An 18,321-nucleotide genomic window follows, 5' to 3' on the forward strand; every position below is an offset into this window, starting at 1 on the left:
GCACCCGGCCGGGGCAGCGAGGGGGAAGAAAGGATTTGGGCACAGCTGATGGGGCGCCAAAGCACCCCTCACTACAAAGACAACTGCCATCCGCGGGGCCCACAGGCGGCCCAAAGCTCATAGACACGCGCACTTCCTACGGCTCAACCCCCGCCACTCACGGAAGTGTAAGGTAATTCATAAATATTTTAATTAAGCATCTAAAATATATTTCTCAAATAATCGAAATAAAAACCCTTTAGAATCCAACTGTTACTTTACAAAGGTTTACATTTGAGAATACATAATCTTACTCCTATTTCGTCAAGTTTCCTCTTTAACGGCTGAGTCAAAATTTTCAAGTAATTTAGAAGCCACCCTTTCTGGGCCCTCAGCCCATCGCTCCTCGGTCTCTTGGCTAAGGTCAAGTGTAGCATCTGGGCCCTCATCCTCCCCTCCTGGCTCACCTGGCCACCCTGTTCCCAGGTCTTCCAAGCCGGGGCCTGCATTCCCCAGAGAGAACGTTCCCGCCCGTAACGGCCCCAGACTTTGAAGAACGAGCCCGACAGAGCGGAGCCCGCAGCACTGTTCCCCCACCGCCCCGGGCACCCCCGACCTGAGCCGCCAGGTGCTGAGGTGGCCGGACGCCAAGCCCACGGAGGCCGCCCTGCTCCAGCCCCCGGGGTGCGCCAGGGGAGCCCGACACTCCAAAGCCTGAGTGCTGGACCGCCCCCCGCCAGGGTGCTGCCTTTCTGAAAGCCCCTCAGAGCCCCCACCACAGGACCAGGAGTGCAGCCACTGGCCTGCTGGTCCGGAGGGGCTGGGAGCAACGCTATGGCAGGGGTATGTGCGCTCAGAGCGCCCCTCGCCGTCCCTGGACACACAGCGCAATCCGTTCCCATCACCCACGGGGGTGACAAGGTGCCGACAACCCAAAGTGGGAAACTTTCTAAAAGCCACAACAGCATGATCAATTAGTTGAGTGGAAAGGCTTAATTTCCAAGGGCTTCATTAGTACCCCTCCCAGCGTAACTCTCGTCAGCTATCACAGGTCAGACATGCGGTGGTGTGTGGAAAGTCTGTACTAGTTAACTGGTTCAAGGGTTAGGGGAACATCAAAGGTTAAACCAGGCAAGTGCGGACACACACGACAGGGGACTTGCACAAGGCACCCCGTTCCTGTCAGAGAACTGTGGTTTTCAGAGGCCATGGGATCCGCGTTGTTCCAGAGACGACTTTGGAACTGTGCGTGAACAGGTGCCATGTAGGCTGACTGGTGGTCAGGAATCCGAGTCCGCAGACTAACGGGCACGTCTTCTCCAGAGCCAAGGAGCGCTGTGTTTCTCTAATTCCCATCTGCATGCCTCAGGCTCCGCGGGCACGGGGAGTCCACACGGCCGGTCCTTTCTCCTCCGGGGACAGGAGCCAGCAGGGTGCGGCCCACACAGGGAAGGAGGCACCTTCCTGTCCCGGTCTGGCCCGGGCCCAGCTCTGGAGCCAGGAGGCCCGTGTGCGGCCACGACCCCCCGGCCACTGGCGGGCTGCACACGTGGCCACCACGCCTGGGGCCACGGCAACACCGTGCCACTGTGAGTCCAGACGTGATTCCCTGAAAGGGTTTGGGGATTCCAGACTGAATGAATCTTCATGGAATGATGAAATTAAAAATTACCTGATTATGGAAGTTTCTGATTTATTCCAGACAAAATACTAGACTGTCACTAAGAATCACCTCAAAGCCGTCTCTAGCACAGCAGGGCCCGGCAGCCGGTGCTGCGGGGCGGAGGCCGACGTGGGAGGGGCCCCCCGAGGCGCCCGTGAGTGGGGCGGGCCCTAATTCTTCACTTCAGCGGCCTCCTTCCCAGCCTTCTCCTTGGCCTTCTCCTTCTCCTCCACCTTCTCCTCCTTTTCCAACATGGCCACGATCTCGGCCACCTGGCTGGTGGAGATGTGGATGTCTTCTTTGTCCACCAGCTCGATCACCTACGCACACAAGAGAGGGACGAGGGGCTCAGGGGTGGCCCTGCCCCCACGCAGTGCTTTCCCCGCAGAGCACGCAGGGGAGATGGAACCCAGCTCCTTCGTCCCGGCAGGAGGGCCCCTGGGGTCCTGCAGCGGCCCTGGTTCCCCAGTATCAGGCCCCCATCCACCCCCAGGAGGCCAAGAGGCTCCAAAGCCCCAGGCCAGGTTAAAGCTAGGAGGCAGGGGCGCCTGGGTGGCTCAGTCGGTGAAGCGTCTGCCTTCGACTCGGGTCATGATCTTGGGGTCCTGGGATCGAGCCCCATGTTGGGCTCCCTGCTCGGCGGGGAGTCTGCTTCTCCCTCTCTGTCTGACCCTCCCTGTTTGTGCATGTGTGCTCGCACCCTCTCTCTTCAAATGAGTAAAAAAATCTTAAGAAAAAAAAAAAACAGCTACGACGAAGAGGGACTCAGAGAGCAGATGTGTGCTGTGTGAGGATGTGGGGGTGGGGGGAGGAGAATGCGGGGGCGGGTCCCCAGTTGCGTCCCCGGTCACGGCCGGGGGGGCCTGCCCTGGACAGAAGCTCCTCAGGAACTTCTCGCCCCCGAGACTCCACCAGGGCAGAAGATCCAGGCGTGCAGGGCAAGGGCATCTGAGCTACCATCCACACCATGGAAGGGGCCCCAGGGAAGGGGCAGCTGACGTGGGCTTGGGCCTCCCAGCCTCTGCTGCTGGCAAAGGTAACGCCTTGACTTTCAAGTGGACCACAGTCACTCAGCAGCTATGCTTCGTAAACATGAGAAAAATCACCAACCAGATGGACAGACTGGAAACTGTTCAAACACCCATGAAGGTGCTCTCCCCTCAGACACTTCCTTACGAAGGTAGAATCCCATTCCCAGTCTCCTGGGCTGCCCAAATCTTGGCACCAGGGACCCAAGTGCTCCCCTGGGTGCCCCCTCAGGGTTCAGGCGGCCCCTGCTGGAGCCTGGCCCGGAGGACGGCCGGACACAACTCCTCCCGCCCCTGAGGTCTGCCCCCAGGCGCCCTGCCGCTGCCGCATCCCCCGACCACACCATGGCCCCACCAGAGGCCACAAGAGGCCAAGTGTCCAGTCAAAATGCAGACGGGCTGCTCTAGGTGGACACCGAGACAAGGGTTTGGTGTGAGGGCAGAGACGGGGCTACACGTGGAAAACGTCCACCCCCAGAGACGGCCACTGGCTGGGCCAGGCAGCCCCGACCCAGCCCCACAGCTCACCTTGACGAGGTCATCGATGTTGATCTTCCCATCCTTATTTTCATCCAGCGCGGAGGCCAAGCTGATGAGCTTGTTTTCTGGAATGTGCTTGATTTGCTTCATGGCACTGATGAGCTCGGTGATGCTGATGACAGTCTCCCTGGGGGTTGGGGCGGGACACAGCCTGTCTGTGGCACGGCCACACCCACAGCCTCACCAGGCCTCCTATGGGTCAACCCTGACCCAGGCAACTGCTCCCTCCAGAGCTCCCTGGCCCCTGCCCTTGGGAATGCCCATCCAACCCGGACACAAAACCAGAAATCTTCACTTGGTGCCAGGTCTCCCTGTGTGCTGCCCCCTAGCACGCCTCTCCAGCGCTAAGCAGGACAGAGTGCGCCACGGTTCCCGGGCAGTGGTCCTCAGGCCCGTGTGTGCCGTGGTCTGGGCGGTAAGGGCCGAGTACGGCTGTGCTGCCTTCTGACCAATGAGGGCAGGTGGGCTGACACAGCACAGCAGGTCAACTCAGGAAGGACACAAACCTCGTCTGGGGGTGAAGGTCCCCCGACCCGAGGACAGCAGGAAGCCTGCAGCCAGCCCACCTGCCCCCTTGGAGATGCGGGCACTCAGAGCACAGTGCCCAGCCCAGGGGAGCACCATTCACCAGCCTGACAGCTCCTCACTCACACAATAACCTCCAGAGCGGGGATTGTCACTGAGCGCCTGTGTGCAGGGGGTTCAGGAAGAGAGAGGCAGCAGGGGAGGGCCCAGGGGTTCCCAGGGGAGCTGCAATCCTATGTACGAACGTACGAAGGGCAAGCTTGATAGCAGTCTGGGGACAGGTGTGGCCTACGGTGGCTGGGGGGTGAGGGTTGGGGGGTCCAACCTGGACCAAGCCACAGGTATGGTCCTGACAGTGGCCAAAGTGTGCGTGTGCGTGCATGTGCGTGTGCATGTGTGTGCGTGTGTGCGTGTGCAGGAGAGAGGACCCCGAGAGCTCCTTCAGTAAAATGGTTAGTGACAAGTGGAGACTGAGGTGCGGCTGGGCTCTGGCTGGAACTGCTGGGTCAAAGGTCAGGGGTCGGGAACCATGGCTGAGAAATGTGCACCTCAAGGTCAGCACATCCCCGAGTCTCCCTGCGCCCGGCGTCGGCGCCACACTCACCCCGCAGGCTGCTGCTCAGGGGTGGGGCCTGGCTTGCCGGCCTGCTGGTCTGCCTCCAGCTGGCACAGCAGGTTGTCTATCTGCCCGATCATCTGCTGCACCCTCTTCGTCAGCCTCTTGCTGGCTGTAGACTCCTCCACGTAGATCTCTTCGCCGGTCTTGGAAAGCTCCTTCTTGATCTCTTGCAGGTCCTAACGAAATTATTCAGCTATAAAAGACTGTCTTAAAAAAAAAAATAAAATAAAAAGGAACCATACAACTCTGTTTACCTTGTAAAAGTAGTTAAATTAACCCAAAGGTAAAGAGTTCCAGGTTACGGACACAGCTGCAGAGTCGTATCTGCATCCCTCACACAAATTACTCCTATTTTTGCAAACTCAAATACTGATTCTGTAGCAAAGGAAATGGCATCTATTTAAACCTCATCTTTCTTCATATTTGTTAAAAGAATAAATAAATGGATGAAAGAATCGAGGAATAGAAAGTGCCTTCTTAATCCCCAATCACGATCGTCCCCATGAGCAAGCGTTACAGGGAGCAATGGGAGGTGGGGCTGGACACCAGGCACAGGGCTCAGTATTTCTGGTGAACACCTAATTTCCAACGGAGAACCCACCATGGCAGCAGGCTTGCCATGAAAATGGTTCATTATTTTTACCAATCTCAAAACTAGTCATCTTTTCCCAACAGATCTATGAAAACATAATTCTTTTATGAAGTAGGCTCCACACCCCACGAGGGGCTTGAGCTCACGACCCTGAGATGGAGTCACACGCTCCAACCGAGCCAGCCTGGCGCCCCAAAACAGCTCTTTTAAATCAGATTCGGAAGTACTGTTTATAAAACACACAGGTTTTCCTTTAAAGAAATAATAATAAATGAAAAGAGCTAGTGTGTAAGAAGGAAGCGTTTCGGGGAACTAGGCCCGCAGCTAGGATTCCATTTATCAAGCGACCAGACACAAGGTCTGGTACCTTCACGGGCCTACGAACTGCCACGGCGAGCAGCCAGGAGCAAAGGGCCCGGCCGCACGGCGGCCCAGCCACGCAGAGACTGCCGCCCGGCCCAGGAGGAGGCGGAGGGCGCCCCCGAGACGCCGCGGCGCACCTCGCTGTAGTCCTGCACATCCTCCTTGAGCAGCTCCAGCTCCTCTTTCTCCTTCGTCAGGGATGACTTCTGCTCTTTCAGCTTCGAGCAGGCGTTGCTGAGTATGTCGATTTCCTCTTTTGTTATTTCCTCTTCCTGCAAAGCAAGCACCCCAGTGGAAACCCAGCTGGAGGAAAATCATCACTGCCTTCCCACCCCCCGCCGGGACTCGGCAGCTCCTCTGTCCACACCGCCTGCTCCCGCCAACGCGGGGCAGAGGCCAGCGGACACGTGCGCAGTCCCCGTCCCCACCCCCATGGCACCCCCGCCACGTGCGTATCGGACACACACGCAAGCCCGGGAAACCATCACCCCCTGACGGAGCCCCGTCGGCCACCCCAAACCCTTCTGTCCCCAGGCCAGCTCAGAGCTGCCCCCCGGCAGGGCACACAAGCACATCCCAGGCCAGGAGCTCGTGCACACAGGACGCCGTCTGCCCCCTCACTCGGAGCCCCGCTCGTGTCGTTCTGTGCCTCCAGGGGCTGGACAGCAGCCCGTCCTGAGCACAGGCCAAACCAGCTCCTGTACCGTAGGCTATCCTAGCTCCTCTGAATTTCCACGTGTGTTTTAGAATAAGCCTGTCAATTTCCACACAAAGCCTGCTGGGACGTGATGGTTTTGAATCTATACACTAGCTGCAGAGTGAACACCTCACCAACAAGGACCCCGGCATCCACAAGTGCAGGACATTCGTTCGTGCTAACCTCAACACCACCAGAGCATCCGGCGTACAGCGCTGATGTGGCTACTTTCAGACTCACCCCTAAGTGGCTCACTCTAGGGGACGGTCAGCGATACGCTGAAATTCCAAGTTGACTACTCGTCACCAGCACAGAGAAGCAGCACTCGTTTTTAGCGGCTCACATCCTCTGCAAACAGGCAGTTTCGCTCCTTCCTTCTGATTGTGTGGTTTTATTCTTTTTCCTACCTAATGGTCCCGGCCAGAACCTCGGCACACGGCTGAGCAGAAGCAGTGAGCGCAGATGCGCTCACCAGCGCCCCGCCGTCAGGGGCCCAGCCAGCTGCAGCTGTCTGCACAGAGGCTCTTCGTCGGGTTGAGAACGTTCTCCTCTCCTGGCTCACTGAGAAATTTTCTTTTTTTATCAGGAGCAGATGCTGGATTCTGTGAAGTGCTTTTTCTGCGTTTATCGAGATGCTCATACGTGGTTTTTCTCTTCATTCTGTTACTATGCTCGTTACACTGACTGTTGTTTTGTATTCCCTGGACAAGACCCATGAGATCAAGATGTGTTAGCCTTTTTACAGAACGGCTGCATCTGATTTGCCACAAGTTTGTTAAGAATTTGTACATCTGTGCTCCTGAAAGAGGCGGTTGTGCAGTTCTCTCCTAGCGGTCTGGCATCAGCTAACACTCATCTCAGAACAAGCTGGAAACGGTCCCCCCTCTTCGGCTTTCCGCAGCCTGTGTCTCACTGGAAGGATCTCACCAGAACCTGGCCTGTGACACCACATGGGCCTGGCTTTCTCTGTGGAAACGCTTCCAGCCACAGCACAGTGTCCCTACCAGAGGCGAGCTATTCGGGTTCTCTGTGCACCCCCAGCAGACGCTCAGCACAGCTGAGACCTACGGGACTGCACTGCAAACGGGGACAGACATACTCGTTTTTCCCACCCCTTACGCTAACTTTCCAGGGAACAAAGACTCTTAGCTGTCAGTTTTGTAAAGGTCTGTGCTTCTTGCTAAGAAATCCTCAGCAGTCCTTAGTTCTCCTGACAATTCTTTTTTTAAAGACTTTATTTATTTATTTGACAGAGACACAGCGAGAGAGGGAACACAAGCAGGGGGAGTGAGAGAGGGAGAAGCAGGCTTCCCGCCGAGCAGGGAGCCTGACATGGGGCTCGATCCCAGGACCCTGGGATCATGACCTGAGCCAAAGGCAGACACTTAATGACTGAGCCACCCAGGCGCCCCATCTCCTGACAGTTCTAAATGGCCTTTTCACATCTAGGCCGTTAATCTGTTGGAAATGGGATGCATCTGTTTCCGTGAAGAAAGCCAACTGTCCCAGCCCTATTTAATGACAGGTGCCCCTTCTCCCCGAGCTGCATTCCATGGGCCCAGCCAGGCTCCATCTCTGTTCAGCTGTGTCCCAGCCTTGCACCCCCTTAAAAATGACCCTGACCCTTCCCTGGGTCACCCTTTGAGCCCAGCGTAGCCCCAGCTTCCTGGGACCCTCTTCCTCCCAGCCTCCTTGATGTGTCCATGCCAGCATGTATCTGTTTCCAGGATGGCCCTGGCCTCCCTCCTCACTGTTCCACCCACTGTCCTCCATGCAAACACACGGCCTCTGAGGATGACAGACCGTCTTCGGCAGCCGCACCCGCTCGGAGGTGCTACCCCGAGGCTTCTCGCAACAACAGTCTAGATCCTGTCTGAGACCCCGCTCTCCCCGCCACCTGCGGGGTGGGTTCCTTCCTTCCCCCATGGACCTGGAGAAGGCTGGCGTCCCCCCCCAGCTCCTGGCAGCTCCACCCTGAGACCCCCGCAGGGGAGCTTTTTCTTCCAGCTCTGCCCCACAATTGCTCCTGCCAAGCCACGGACAACCTCACCCTCCCCATTAGGGGTCAGTCTTCAGGCCTCCCCCACCTGGCCCTCAACACCCCCGACGAGGCCCACCCTCCCCGGGACACAACCTCCCACCAGGTGTCGACGTGTTGGGACCGCATGAGCTGTCCCTCCACAGCCTCGTCTCTCCTCCGACCTCTGAACATGGAGGCCACCGTGTTCCAAGCCCTCCAGGACCTCACTTGAAATCACCCCCCTCACCCAACATGAATCTGCAGCCCTGGTCTCTCTCCTACTCCAGCTGCCAAACCAACGTTGCCATCCGTCTACATAGATTTCCCATACCCGACACCTGGGAGTTCAAGGCAGGAGGTGTCCTGGGGGGCGGGGGCAGGCTACACCAGGACAGCAAGGCCCCCCGGAGAAATATGTGACTACAGTGCCCAGCACATCAGGCTGGGGTCACACCAGCGCCCCTCCTCCCCACCGTGCAGCCCGGCCAGGAAGGGGCCTGGAGACCTGCCTTCAGGTGTGGATCCCCGGCCACTGGGAGCACAGAGGGCCCGGGGGAACAAGCCACGGGCACCTTAGCCTTCTAGGCGCTCAGGCCCAGAGCTCGGAGCGCAGGTTGCTCTTGTCACAGCACAGTGGGCCTCCCGAGAGCATCTCCAAGCTGCGGCATCACCCTCCGCACCCCACAACCGTCTGCTGTCACCCTAAGCCTGGCCACAGCGCCTCAGGAGTCCCCGCCCCACAAGCCAGCCCCCTCTTCACCCTCCTGTTGGGCTTCAACGCGGCCTGCATTCCGGGTGTGCGTGCGCAGTTACCTTCAAGCCTTCTAGGACAGGGGCCGTGTCCTTCAGGGCCTCTGACGGCAGGGTCACTTCGGGCACTTTGGGCTGCAGCTCGGCCGCAGCCTCTGCCGCCACTTCGGGCTCCACTTCCTTCTGAAATGCAAGGCCACTGCTGACTCAGTGTCACCTGGCGCCCCGGCCACCATCCTAGAGCATCGGCGCCGGCACAGACCGAGGACGCGATGTCAACAGGCCGGCTGTGCGCCAGTGCAAGTTTGAAAGACCGGCAGCCGGCATGTGGGGGGTGACCCCCGCGAGCCGTCACTGCAGGACTCTGAAGGGCGCAGCTGCGCTCCCCGGTCCACGGAGGCCCCTAACGCAGTACCAGCATCAAACTCCATCTTCAGTCCTCCCCTGACAACTGCACGAAGCCGCCCCACGACTTGCAGAGCAAACACACCCACCGCCTGGGCCGAGGGGCCCAAAGAGAATGTGGGCACTCAGTCCATCGGCCGAGCCGGCCGTGCTGGGGGACTGGCACCCAGACCACGGAAGGCCAGCCAAGTCCTGTCCCCCGGGCAGAAAACAGGAGACGGACTCCAGGGCCCTCCAGACGCGGTTCCACAAGGAGTTTCTAGAAAAGCTGGAGCAGACAGCCTTTAGCCTGTCCCAACGCCCTGTGGGGCTCTCCCCGCTCTGCCTGGGCAGGCGCACGGACCTGCCGGCTGCTTACCGCTGCCTCGGAGAGCCTCTGCAGCTCCTTCTCCCGGTGCTCCTGCTGGATGGCTGCCTCCTCCTGCAGCGTGGCCTCTAGCTTTGCCTTGTTGTCCACCTGCTCACCCTCCACTTCGGCCACCTTCACCTGGGCTTCCTTTGCCTACAGACAGGGGACACCTGTGAAGGAGGTGCCTGCGGCCCAAGGGCTCGTGGTGGCACAGCAGGTTTGGCCGCGGCCAGAGAGGCCCGTGCAGCACCCCCGCCCACCTACACTGCCGAGCGGGAACGCCACCTGGGGTCGCACTCAGGAACCCCGTCTGCTGGAAAGGCTGCAAGGCAGCCTAGGGGCACCTTCTGCACCTGTCACAGGAGCCCTCGATACTCAGAGAAAGGACCGATAAGACAGAAGTGGGGGGGGGAGGCGCGCATCCCCAGAAGCGAGAGGGCCCCTTCCAGAGCGAGCCGTAGAAGCGGTCTCCTGGCAACACGTACCACGATCTCCGGGAGTGTCTGCAGTGTGGACTTGAGCTGGTCGGCGGGCGAGAGGGTGTCTGGGAGGTACATGGCCCGGGACAGGATGAGCAGGGACGTTGGGATTTCCTGATGCAGGTGCAGCTCCAGCCACTGCAATCGGGGGTTGAAGACACACACTCACCTGCTGGCCGCGTCCCATCGGCCTCTCCTGGGACCTGGACCCTGGAATTTTCCTCTCTTCTGGTTTGATGGGGGAGGGGGACTTTAGTAGATGGATGCACTAGATCACTCAAGGAAGTTCTCCCAAAAACAAGAGTCCTCAATTTCTACAGGGCCCACCTACTGCCACCTCTTATGACCTGACGCCCGCCTCAGCCGACCGGGCCCGAGACGCCCCCAGGGTCGTGAAAGCATGGAGCGAGGCAACCACTCTCTCTGCTAATGAAGCTCTTCACTTGCTACTTTTCAAATTTAATTTTACATTTTTTTGGCAGGGGGCAAAAGAAGAGAGAATCTCTAGCAGACTTCCTGCTGAGCACAGAGCCTGACGCAGAACTCGATCTCATGACCCTGAGATCACAAGCTGAGCCAAAACCAAGATTCGGATGCTCCGCTGATGGTGCCACCAGGCACCCCTGGAAGCTCCTCACATCCAAGCGCCACAGACACTGCAAGGGTGGTACCTGTGGGCTCAGAAGGCTCTCAGGGCTCTGCCAGCCTCGTAAGGGCCAGCCGCTGTTTGGGGGGATGTTCGTGACACAAAGACAGTGTTCAAACGGACCAGGGAGATACGACAAAGGTCTGGACAAACTGGACGCGGGACAGAAGCGGACACGAGACGGAGAACACGTGGCCAGGAAAGCCCAAACACTCTGATTTCCAACAGTGTCCTGCACGCACACGTGCCCGACTGTGCTCAAAGCAGGCTGCCAACAGTCCTGGGCATGCCCGCGAAGACACAGGGACTCAGCCCATGGAGAAGGTTCCGCCGGGGGACTGCACACTAAACAGCACTTGTGTTGAAAGAAGGGAAGCAGGTGTTGACACACCTTTGTCTACATGTGGAGGACAACCCCCGGGGAGGGAGCCGGTCCTGCAGGCAGAGCTGGAGGGGGGCCGGCTGGCACTGGGCATGCGTTAGGTCTTCTGATGTTGCAGCTCAAGTGCCGTGAAATGTCCCTTCTCCAACCTCTAAACTACTCAAACTGATGCCGGCTGCCGCGCTGGCCTCTGGATGCTGACCAAGGGCCCCTGAGCCGCTGGAGAAAGCAAGGCGCAGCTGACAGAGACACTCAGGATGGGCTGGCCTGGGTCCTATTTACCCAGAGGTCCCTGGCCTCAGTTACGAGTCATACTGGGATTTTAAGGGAAGTTCACCTCGTCCTCATCTGTCCACACAGGACCAGAGTGGGGCAGGAAGGATGTTACCATCAGCCGAGAGCACGTGAGAGAGGTCAGAGCCGCGAACACGGCTATGTGAGCACACTACAGAACCGGGTCACCAGGCACCCTCGTCCAGGCCCGGCTGCCACCGGAGTCTGGGGAGAGTTTTTCCACAAGCAGCCCATCTATGCCGGTCGGATGGAGGGGAAGCCCTCGAGCCACACACCTGCTTCAGCTGGTCCTTCAGCCGATCCTCTGTGACACCGAGGGCCCGCATGCCTCGTGCCCGACACGCTGACTGCAACTCCTTCACATTCAGGCTGTCCACCCCTTCCTCCGCGATCAGCTGTAAAAGAAAGTCAACTAAGTACACGTGGAAAGGTCATTCCAGGGTTATGGTGTCTCACTGTCAGACACTTTCCTAACACGCCTTGCCAAGCACAAGACGAGCCAGCACCACCAAGGCCTCAGCTTCGGGTCTGCAGGGACCAGAACTGACAGAAGGTGGGGACCTTGGGGAGGCTCACAGTGGCCAGGACCCCACCTCAGCCCAGGCCCTGCTCCCTGCGCTTGACGGCCCCTTCCCCCCCCCGCCTCACGGTCACCCCAGCGTCCCTCCCCACCCCCCACGGCCCTCCAGCCACCCAGGGCTTCTCAGTGTCCGCAGCACAGGAGGAAGGACAGACAGCAGTGCGTTCCCGACCTTCTGAAGAGGTGTCCTGGCCTCCGCCCGAGCTCACAGGGACCCAAGGGAGAAGACTGCGCCAGAGTTCTCGTGCCAGAGGCCCCTCAGCCAGCCCCACTCGAGCCTCAAATGACCCTGTGAGGCAGACAGCACCGCCACCCCCCGTCTCTGAAGTAAGCTTTCCATTCTGAGATGACTGTAGGTCAACATGCAGACATGACAGACGGGGTTCCTCCCCCGGGGAACGCCGCACAGACGATGCTGACAGTCGTAGCCGGCACAGCGACAAGACACCAAGCAGGAAACCCTTCCGTCCCCACGAGGACCGCGTGCTTCACAGACACACTCCCCCCTCCTGAGCCCCTGGCAACCACTCCTCTGCTCCTCGTCTCCGCTGGACGGGGAGCTACGACTCTGGGGTCTCCTGGGAGACCTGTGCACCTGCTCTTCCCTAACCACAGGCAGCGCTGCGCCGGAGACCAACCTGCTTTAACCGCTCTCCCACTCGAGGGCAGCTGGGTCTTCTCAGTCTGGGGTTGTTATGGAAAAGCTGGGTTTTGTTTTCATTTCCCCATCTTCCTGTGGGTTCCGTGGTTCCACGTGGACTTGTGTCCCGTGCTTGCGTGGTACGTGCAGTGGTTGCTCACCGTCCACATCCCCGTCCCAGGCCCAGCGATGACACCTCGGCCGCCAGATGCCCCTTGACCTGTCCCCCTCACGGCACACTCATCGCAGTGTCTCCTGCTTCCACGGAGAGCCACCCCACACAGCCGTTTCCGATGCGGCCACGGCACTTGGTTAGAGGCGGACGAGAAGGAGGTCTACTGGATTTACCACGCTCTTTTGTCTTCGTGGTCCAGGCCTCCTAGCACGGCGGACCCGTGAGCAACACCGGCTTCAGGTGTGCAGGTCCACGCACGCTCGGGCTTTCTCCACACAGGACAGCCCTAGTAGTATTTTCAGTCTTAGTAGTATTTTCTTTTGTCTAGCCTACTCTATTGTAGGAATACAGCATATAACACATATCATGCACAAAACAGGTGTTCGAGAACCGTTTATGTCATCGGTAAGGCTTCTGGTCAACAGCAGGCTCTTAGCAGGTAGGTTTTTGGGGGTCAAATGTCACACACAGAGGGCCCAGCTGTGCCACCTGCTTGCTGACCCCTGAGGGACACAGAGGCAGGAGCTCCCTTCAGTTGTTTTTTTTTTTTCTAAAGATTTTTTATTTATCTGACAGAGAGAGACACAGCGAAAGAGGGAACACAAGCAGGGGGAGTGGCAGAGGGAGAAGCAGGCCTCTCGCCGGGCAGGAGCCCGATGCGGGGCTCGATCCCAGGACCCCGGGATCATGACCTGAGCCAAAGGCAGACGCTTAACGCCTGAGCCGCCCAGGCGCCCCCCTTCAGTTGTGTTTTAATGGAGTCAAATCCTGTCTTGGGCATTGTTTCTCTTTCTGGGAACGTAACTTGAAACACTTCGGAGCCGAGGGTCGTATAAAAGGCGGGCCTGCGAGCCTCACACAGCTCTGCACACGTCCCCGGTGTACTTCTACTGCCTCTGGGTAAGCCCCTTCCCAGCACATCACCGCACCGGCAAATGCCTTCCCTGCTCTTAACACCGCTTCAGCTGTGGATAAAGAGACTAAAAAGGAAATTCACGCGCAGGTTTCGTGTGCGCCGGGGGAGGTGCGGGGCCAGCGTCTCTAACCCCACACTGTTCAGGGTCGACTGTGGCCTTTCCGAGGGGAGGTCCTCCTCTAGGTTGAGGCAGATCTGCCGGTGCCAATGTCCTGACCCCCCCTTTCTTAGAGAACACTCTCACTGGGAACAGGGCTCGGAGCTGACAGGGTTTCAGCACGTGAAGAATACCGTTCCCTGCTTCCAGCCTCTAGGTTCTGAGGAGCACCTTCCCTGGGGGCCGGAAGCCGTCCTCACGCACTGCTGTCAAAATCGGCTGTCTTCAGTGTTGTTTCGTCTGACGATGATGTGTCTTCACGTGATTTCTCTGGGTGGATCCCACCTGAGGTTCACTCAGCTTCTAAAATTTGCTGATTCAGGTCTTTTACTGACTCTGAGAAGAGTTCAGCTGTTATTTCTTCCAGCACTTTCCCACAGCTCTGCCCTCCCTCCTCTCTTTCCAGAACCTGACAAGTATGTGAGATGCTTTCCTCTGGTGCCACAGGCGGCTGAAACCCTGCTCGCTTTTTTTTTAAGATTTTATTTATTCATTTGTGAGAGAGCGAGCGTGCACAAGCAGGGGCGAGAGGGAGAGGGAGAAGCAGGCTCCCTACCGAGCAGGGACATGGGGTTCGAGCCCGGGACCCTGGGATCATGACCTGAGCAGCCACCCAGGCATCCCTTTGCTCATTTTTTTAAACTGTTTTCTCAGATGTTCAGGTGGGTGATTTCTACTGTTTTATCTTAAAAGTTCACTGTCTTCTGTCCTCTCCTTTTTGCTATAGAGCTCATCCACTGAGCTTTTCATTTTGGATTTTATTTTTCACTTCTAAATTTCCATTTGTGGGGCACGTGGGTGGCTCAGTCGGTTGAGCATCTGACTCGGTTTCGTCTCAGGTCGTGATCTCAGGGTCGCAGGATCGAGCCCCAGGTCGGGCTCCGTGCTCAGGGTGGAGTCTGCTTCAGATTCTCCTTCCCCTTCTCCTCCCTGCTCACACTCTAAAATAAATAAATAAAATCTTCAAATAAAAAAAGAATCCCATTTGGTTTTTCTTCGTTTTCTCTGCCAGGACCATGCTTCCTTGTGGCCATCCAAGGGCTGCTTCACAACCGTCCTCTGGGTCTCACATCTCTGTTATCTCCATTGGCTGCCTTTGCTTACCCACTTTGAGAACCTTCCATTTTTCTTCTTCTTTTTTTTTTTTTTAAAGCTTCACATGGAGCCCAGAGCAGGGCTTGAACTCACAGCCCTAAGATAAAGACCTGAGCTGAGAAGTCAGACGCTCAACCGACTGAGCCACCCAGGTGTCCCAAGAGCCTTCTGATTCTTAACATGAGGAGTGATTTTCAATTTAAACCCAGATGTTTTGGGTGTTAAAAATGAGATTCTGGATCTTGTTTCAATATTCGATCTTAGCTGGCTCCCTCGGACAGCACTCTGGCATGGGAGTGGTGAGTGATGTTCTAACCAACTTTTACAGATTTTGCAATTGATGATCTGGCATCTATTGATCCTAACTAACAAGCCTACATGGCTTAGATCCCCCCGTGGCCTGGCTTTCATGGGAATGCAAGAATCTGGTTTCAAACCCTCCAACCACAAAGCCTGAGCCCTGTGTCACTTCCTGCGGCTAGCCACCCCTAACTCCTACCGCACCGATAATAAAGGCCAGGTCCCAGGTCCTCCCTCGCTCCTGCTTTCTGGTCCCCAGGTGTGTCAAGGTCTCATTTGGCCCTCAGTGGGGGCTATGCCCCCATTTCTAGGGCAAATGTGAGTCATAAGCTCCTTTCAATGGTTCACTTCTCTGTGTTATCTCTTGGTTACACCCACAAATGACATCCGTGGCACAGTTTGGAATAGGTAGGGTGCTGGCTCGTTGCTGCCAGGCCCCCATTCAGCCTCCACTGAGCCCCGGGGGAGGCACTTCTGTTTCTGCTGAGGTAGTGGGGATTCGAGTTCTAATTTTCCACCAGGGCTCCCCATACCTCCTGGGCTAGGAGGGGTAGGCAGCCCACCTGGCTCTGGACACCATCCCAGTGGGGCGCAGGGGAAGGCTTGGGAGTGGTTAGGTGAAGTGAAGGCCCTGGCCCCTGCTGGTGTACGGACACTGCACCCCGGGGAAGGACGGCAGCTCAGCACCATCAGCCGGCCTTCTTGGACACCGTCCCAGCTGTGACATCCTGAAGAGGGTGGAGGTCTCAGGCCTCAGCCAGCAGTGCACATGGAGGGGTGACGGCGTCTCTCCGGTATCTCCTGGAGTAGAGCAGTTACTGTCCCAAGTCCTCTGTCTTGCGAAGCAGCCCCTTTCCTGTCCTCTGGCCAGAGAGAGCAGGCTTTTGTTAGGGGGTTTTTTGTTTGCTTTTTAAAAAAGATTTCAGTTTTAAGTAATCTCTATCCTGCACGTGGGGCTCGAATTTACAGCCCTGAGATCGGGAGTCACAGGCTCCAGCGACGGAGCCAGTGGGCGCCATCAGGGCTCTGAAAGTCTGCACACATCAGCAACCTCTTCATTGCTGCCTCTTCAGCCCCAAGGCACAAAGACCCACCTGGTTGGTCCTGGGGTCCCAGGGTCTTCTCCCAGGCTTCACAATCTTATCACTTAACATCAACATCCAGGGGAAAGGAAGCCCATTCCACCTTCCCAACAGTGGATGTCTTGCCGCTGTCCTACGTCACAGGCCTTGTCCAAGGTCGCAGAGCAGGTGAGTGGCCAGGGCTCAACCCCAGGCGACCTGCCTTCGAGCTGCCTCTCCACAGGTGGGGTGGCAGGGAGTGAGGGCAGCCACACGGCAGCCCCCCTTGCTCTGCTGCGGTGGGTGCCCCGAGCACGCTCCTAGACGACCTGTACCACGCCGGAGAAAGGGTTTCTTCTCATCCTTTCAGAAACACAGTGATGCTCTGCTACTTCAAGCTACAACGAGGAGCCGTTCTCATCCAACCCACTCCCCTGCTGAGAGCTCCTAGAAAGGCGATAAACCACACACGATACACAGCAGGCAGCATCGGAAAGCTAACGCAACTAGGGCTTGGGGACAGCGAGATCACGTGGTCGGAGACGCCAGGCAACCACGGAGGTGTGGGCTGCCCGTCTGTGAGCCACTGGGGACACGGCAACTTCGACCAACTTTTAGGGCAGGCTGAGAGTCCAGACCTGGGGCCATGGCTGAGAGGCAGAGACATCTCGCCGGGCTGAGAAGATGACAGCCGGAGTCGAGAGGTTGCTGGAGCAGACAGGCCTCAAGGGCCGCCGCCCAGGGAGAAGGATGGGCGGGGAACAACCCTGCTGTCAGGCACTCCAGCTGAGCAGCACAGAGTCGAGGAGTGGGGCAGAAAATCTTCACAAAGCAGAGGGGCCTCCGGGGCCCTGCTACACATGCGGCACTGTGGGGAAGGGCCTCGGCCAGGCTGCAGGCCCGGCCCTGACTGCGGCTGTGATCCCCAGGTGACTGGGCCCTCCACAGCAGAGGACACTCGGGTGGGCCCCTCCCGGAGGAAGACGGTGATACCCGGAAGCTCAGAAACTTCCCACACATGTGTCTGCATTCAGGCAGAACTGGATGCTGCAAACACACAAACCCAAGAAAACAAACCAAAGGCCTCCAGACCACAGCTGTCAGAATAATCAGACAGGAGCGTAAAGTGGAGCACGAGGGGTCAGGGACGGAGACGGAGCACCTCCGAGGTGTGCCTGGAGAGCTGTGGGAACACCCGACACCGGAGACTATACGGCGAGAAGCGCCAGTGGAGGACAAGAAGGCGGTTTTAGGAGCTCCTCCCAAGAGAAGTGTCCTGGGCTGTGGGCAGGTGGGAGGGCACAGTGCTCAGCGCAGCCCTGGGAGTAATCTGCTTGTGGGCCGGCACCTGCTTTCCCTTGGGAGCCCCAACTGTAGTCACTCTTTTTATGAAAACTATCAAAGATCTGGGACAAAAATCCATGTTAAAAGATGTTTATTACAGCACTGAGTAGCAAAATATCAGCGAAAGTGATGGTTAGGAAGTTATGATGCATCCATGTAACAGTTACGACACGTCCACATAATGAAACAGGCAATCGTTGCCAGTCATCCTTCTAACAAATACTCAGCGACGTGGGCAGGTCTCCTAACGTCCTGCCAACTGACCACCTGTTGGGACGGTTCCAGCGTTATTGCAGCAAACGTGCACATGCACCCAGGGTGTGCACACGGGGCACAGAGTGGGCGAAGAGCCACGATCTGGGAACGACAGGGCCACCAGAGCTTTAGAGTGAGGACACTGCTGCTTTTGCAACCAGAAACCTAAGGCACCTGGAGAGGCAGAGCCGCAAGTGCAGGCCGCTCACCTTGTCGTCAGCCTTGATGGACCGCAGCCTCATGGTGAGCTGGAAGCGCAGGAAGTTGTTGGTGCCGATGGACTGGAGCTCCAGCAGCTTGCACAGGGCCACCAGCTGCGGCCGCGTCAGGTTATCCAGGGTCAGCTCATCCTCAAACAACTTGGAGAAACGCAGGATCTCCTCATTGCTGGGTCTCTCACCCGTCTCTCGGATCTGCGGGAGCAATCACGTGGGTGAGCCACCGGGCGGGGCGTGTGTGTGTGCCTG

General features: G+C 57.7%; 1 protein-coding gene across 3 annotated transcripts in view; it reads right to left on the reverse strand.

Moving 5' to 3' along the window:
• Positions 1-172: 172 nt before the first annotated feature.
• LETM1 (leucine zipper and EF-hand containing transmembrane protein 1) overlaps positions 173-18,321 on the reverse strand; it is a 36,764-nt gene continuing 18,615 nt past the window's right edge. For 2 of the 3 annotated variants that reach the window (XM_027598499.2, XM_027598501.2), the window contains 9 exons: positions 18,064-18,267; positions 11,607-11,726; positions 10,016-10,147; positions 9,540-9,683; positions 8,840-8,959; positions 5,447-5,581; positions 4,340-4,530; positions 3,199-3,337; positions 173-1,962 (listed from right to left, as the gene is read on the reverse strand). In XM_027598499.2, the coding sequence (XP_027454300.1) occupies positions 1,813-1,962; positions 3,199-3,337; positions 4,340-4,530; positions 5,447-5,581; positions 8,840-8,959; positions 9,540-9,683; positions 10,016-10,147; positions 11,607-11,726; positions 18,064-18,267 (1,335 nt within the window). In that variant the 3' untranslated portion in view covers positions 173-1,812. The remainder of the gene's footprint in view (positions 1,963-3,198; positions 3,338-4,339; positions 4,531-5,446; positions 5,582-8,839; positions 8,960-9,539; positions 9,684-10,015; positions 10,148-11,606; positions 11,727-18,063; positions 18,268-18,321) is intronic. The other variant, XM_027598500.2, reaches the window with a different exon arrangement.

Source organism: Zalophus californianus, chromosome 2 (assembly GCF_009762305.2).
Source record: "Zalophus californianus isolate mZalCal1 chromosome 2, mZalCal1.pri.v2, whole genome shotgun sequence".
NCBI lineage: Eukaryota > Metazoa > Chordata > Mammalia > Carnivora > Otariidae > Zalophus > Zalophus californianus.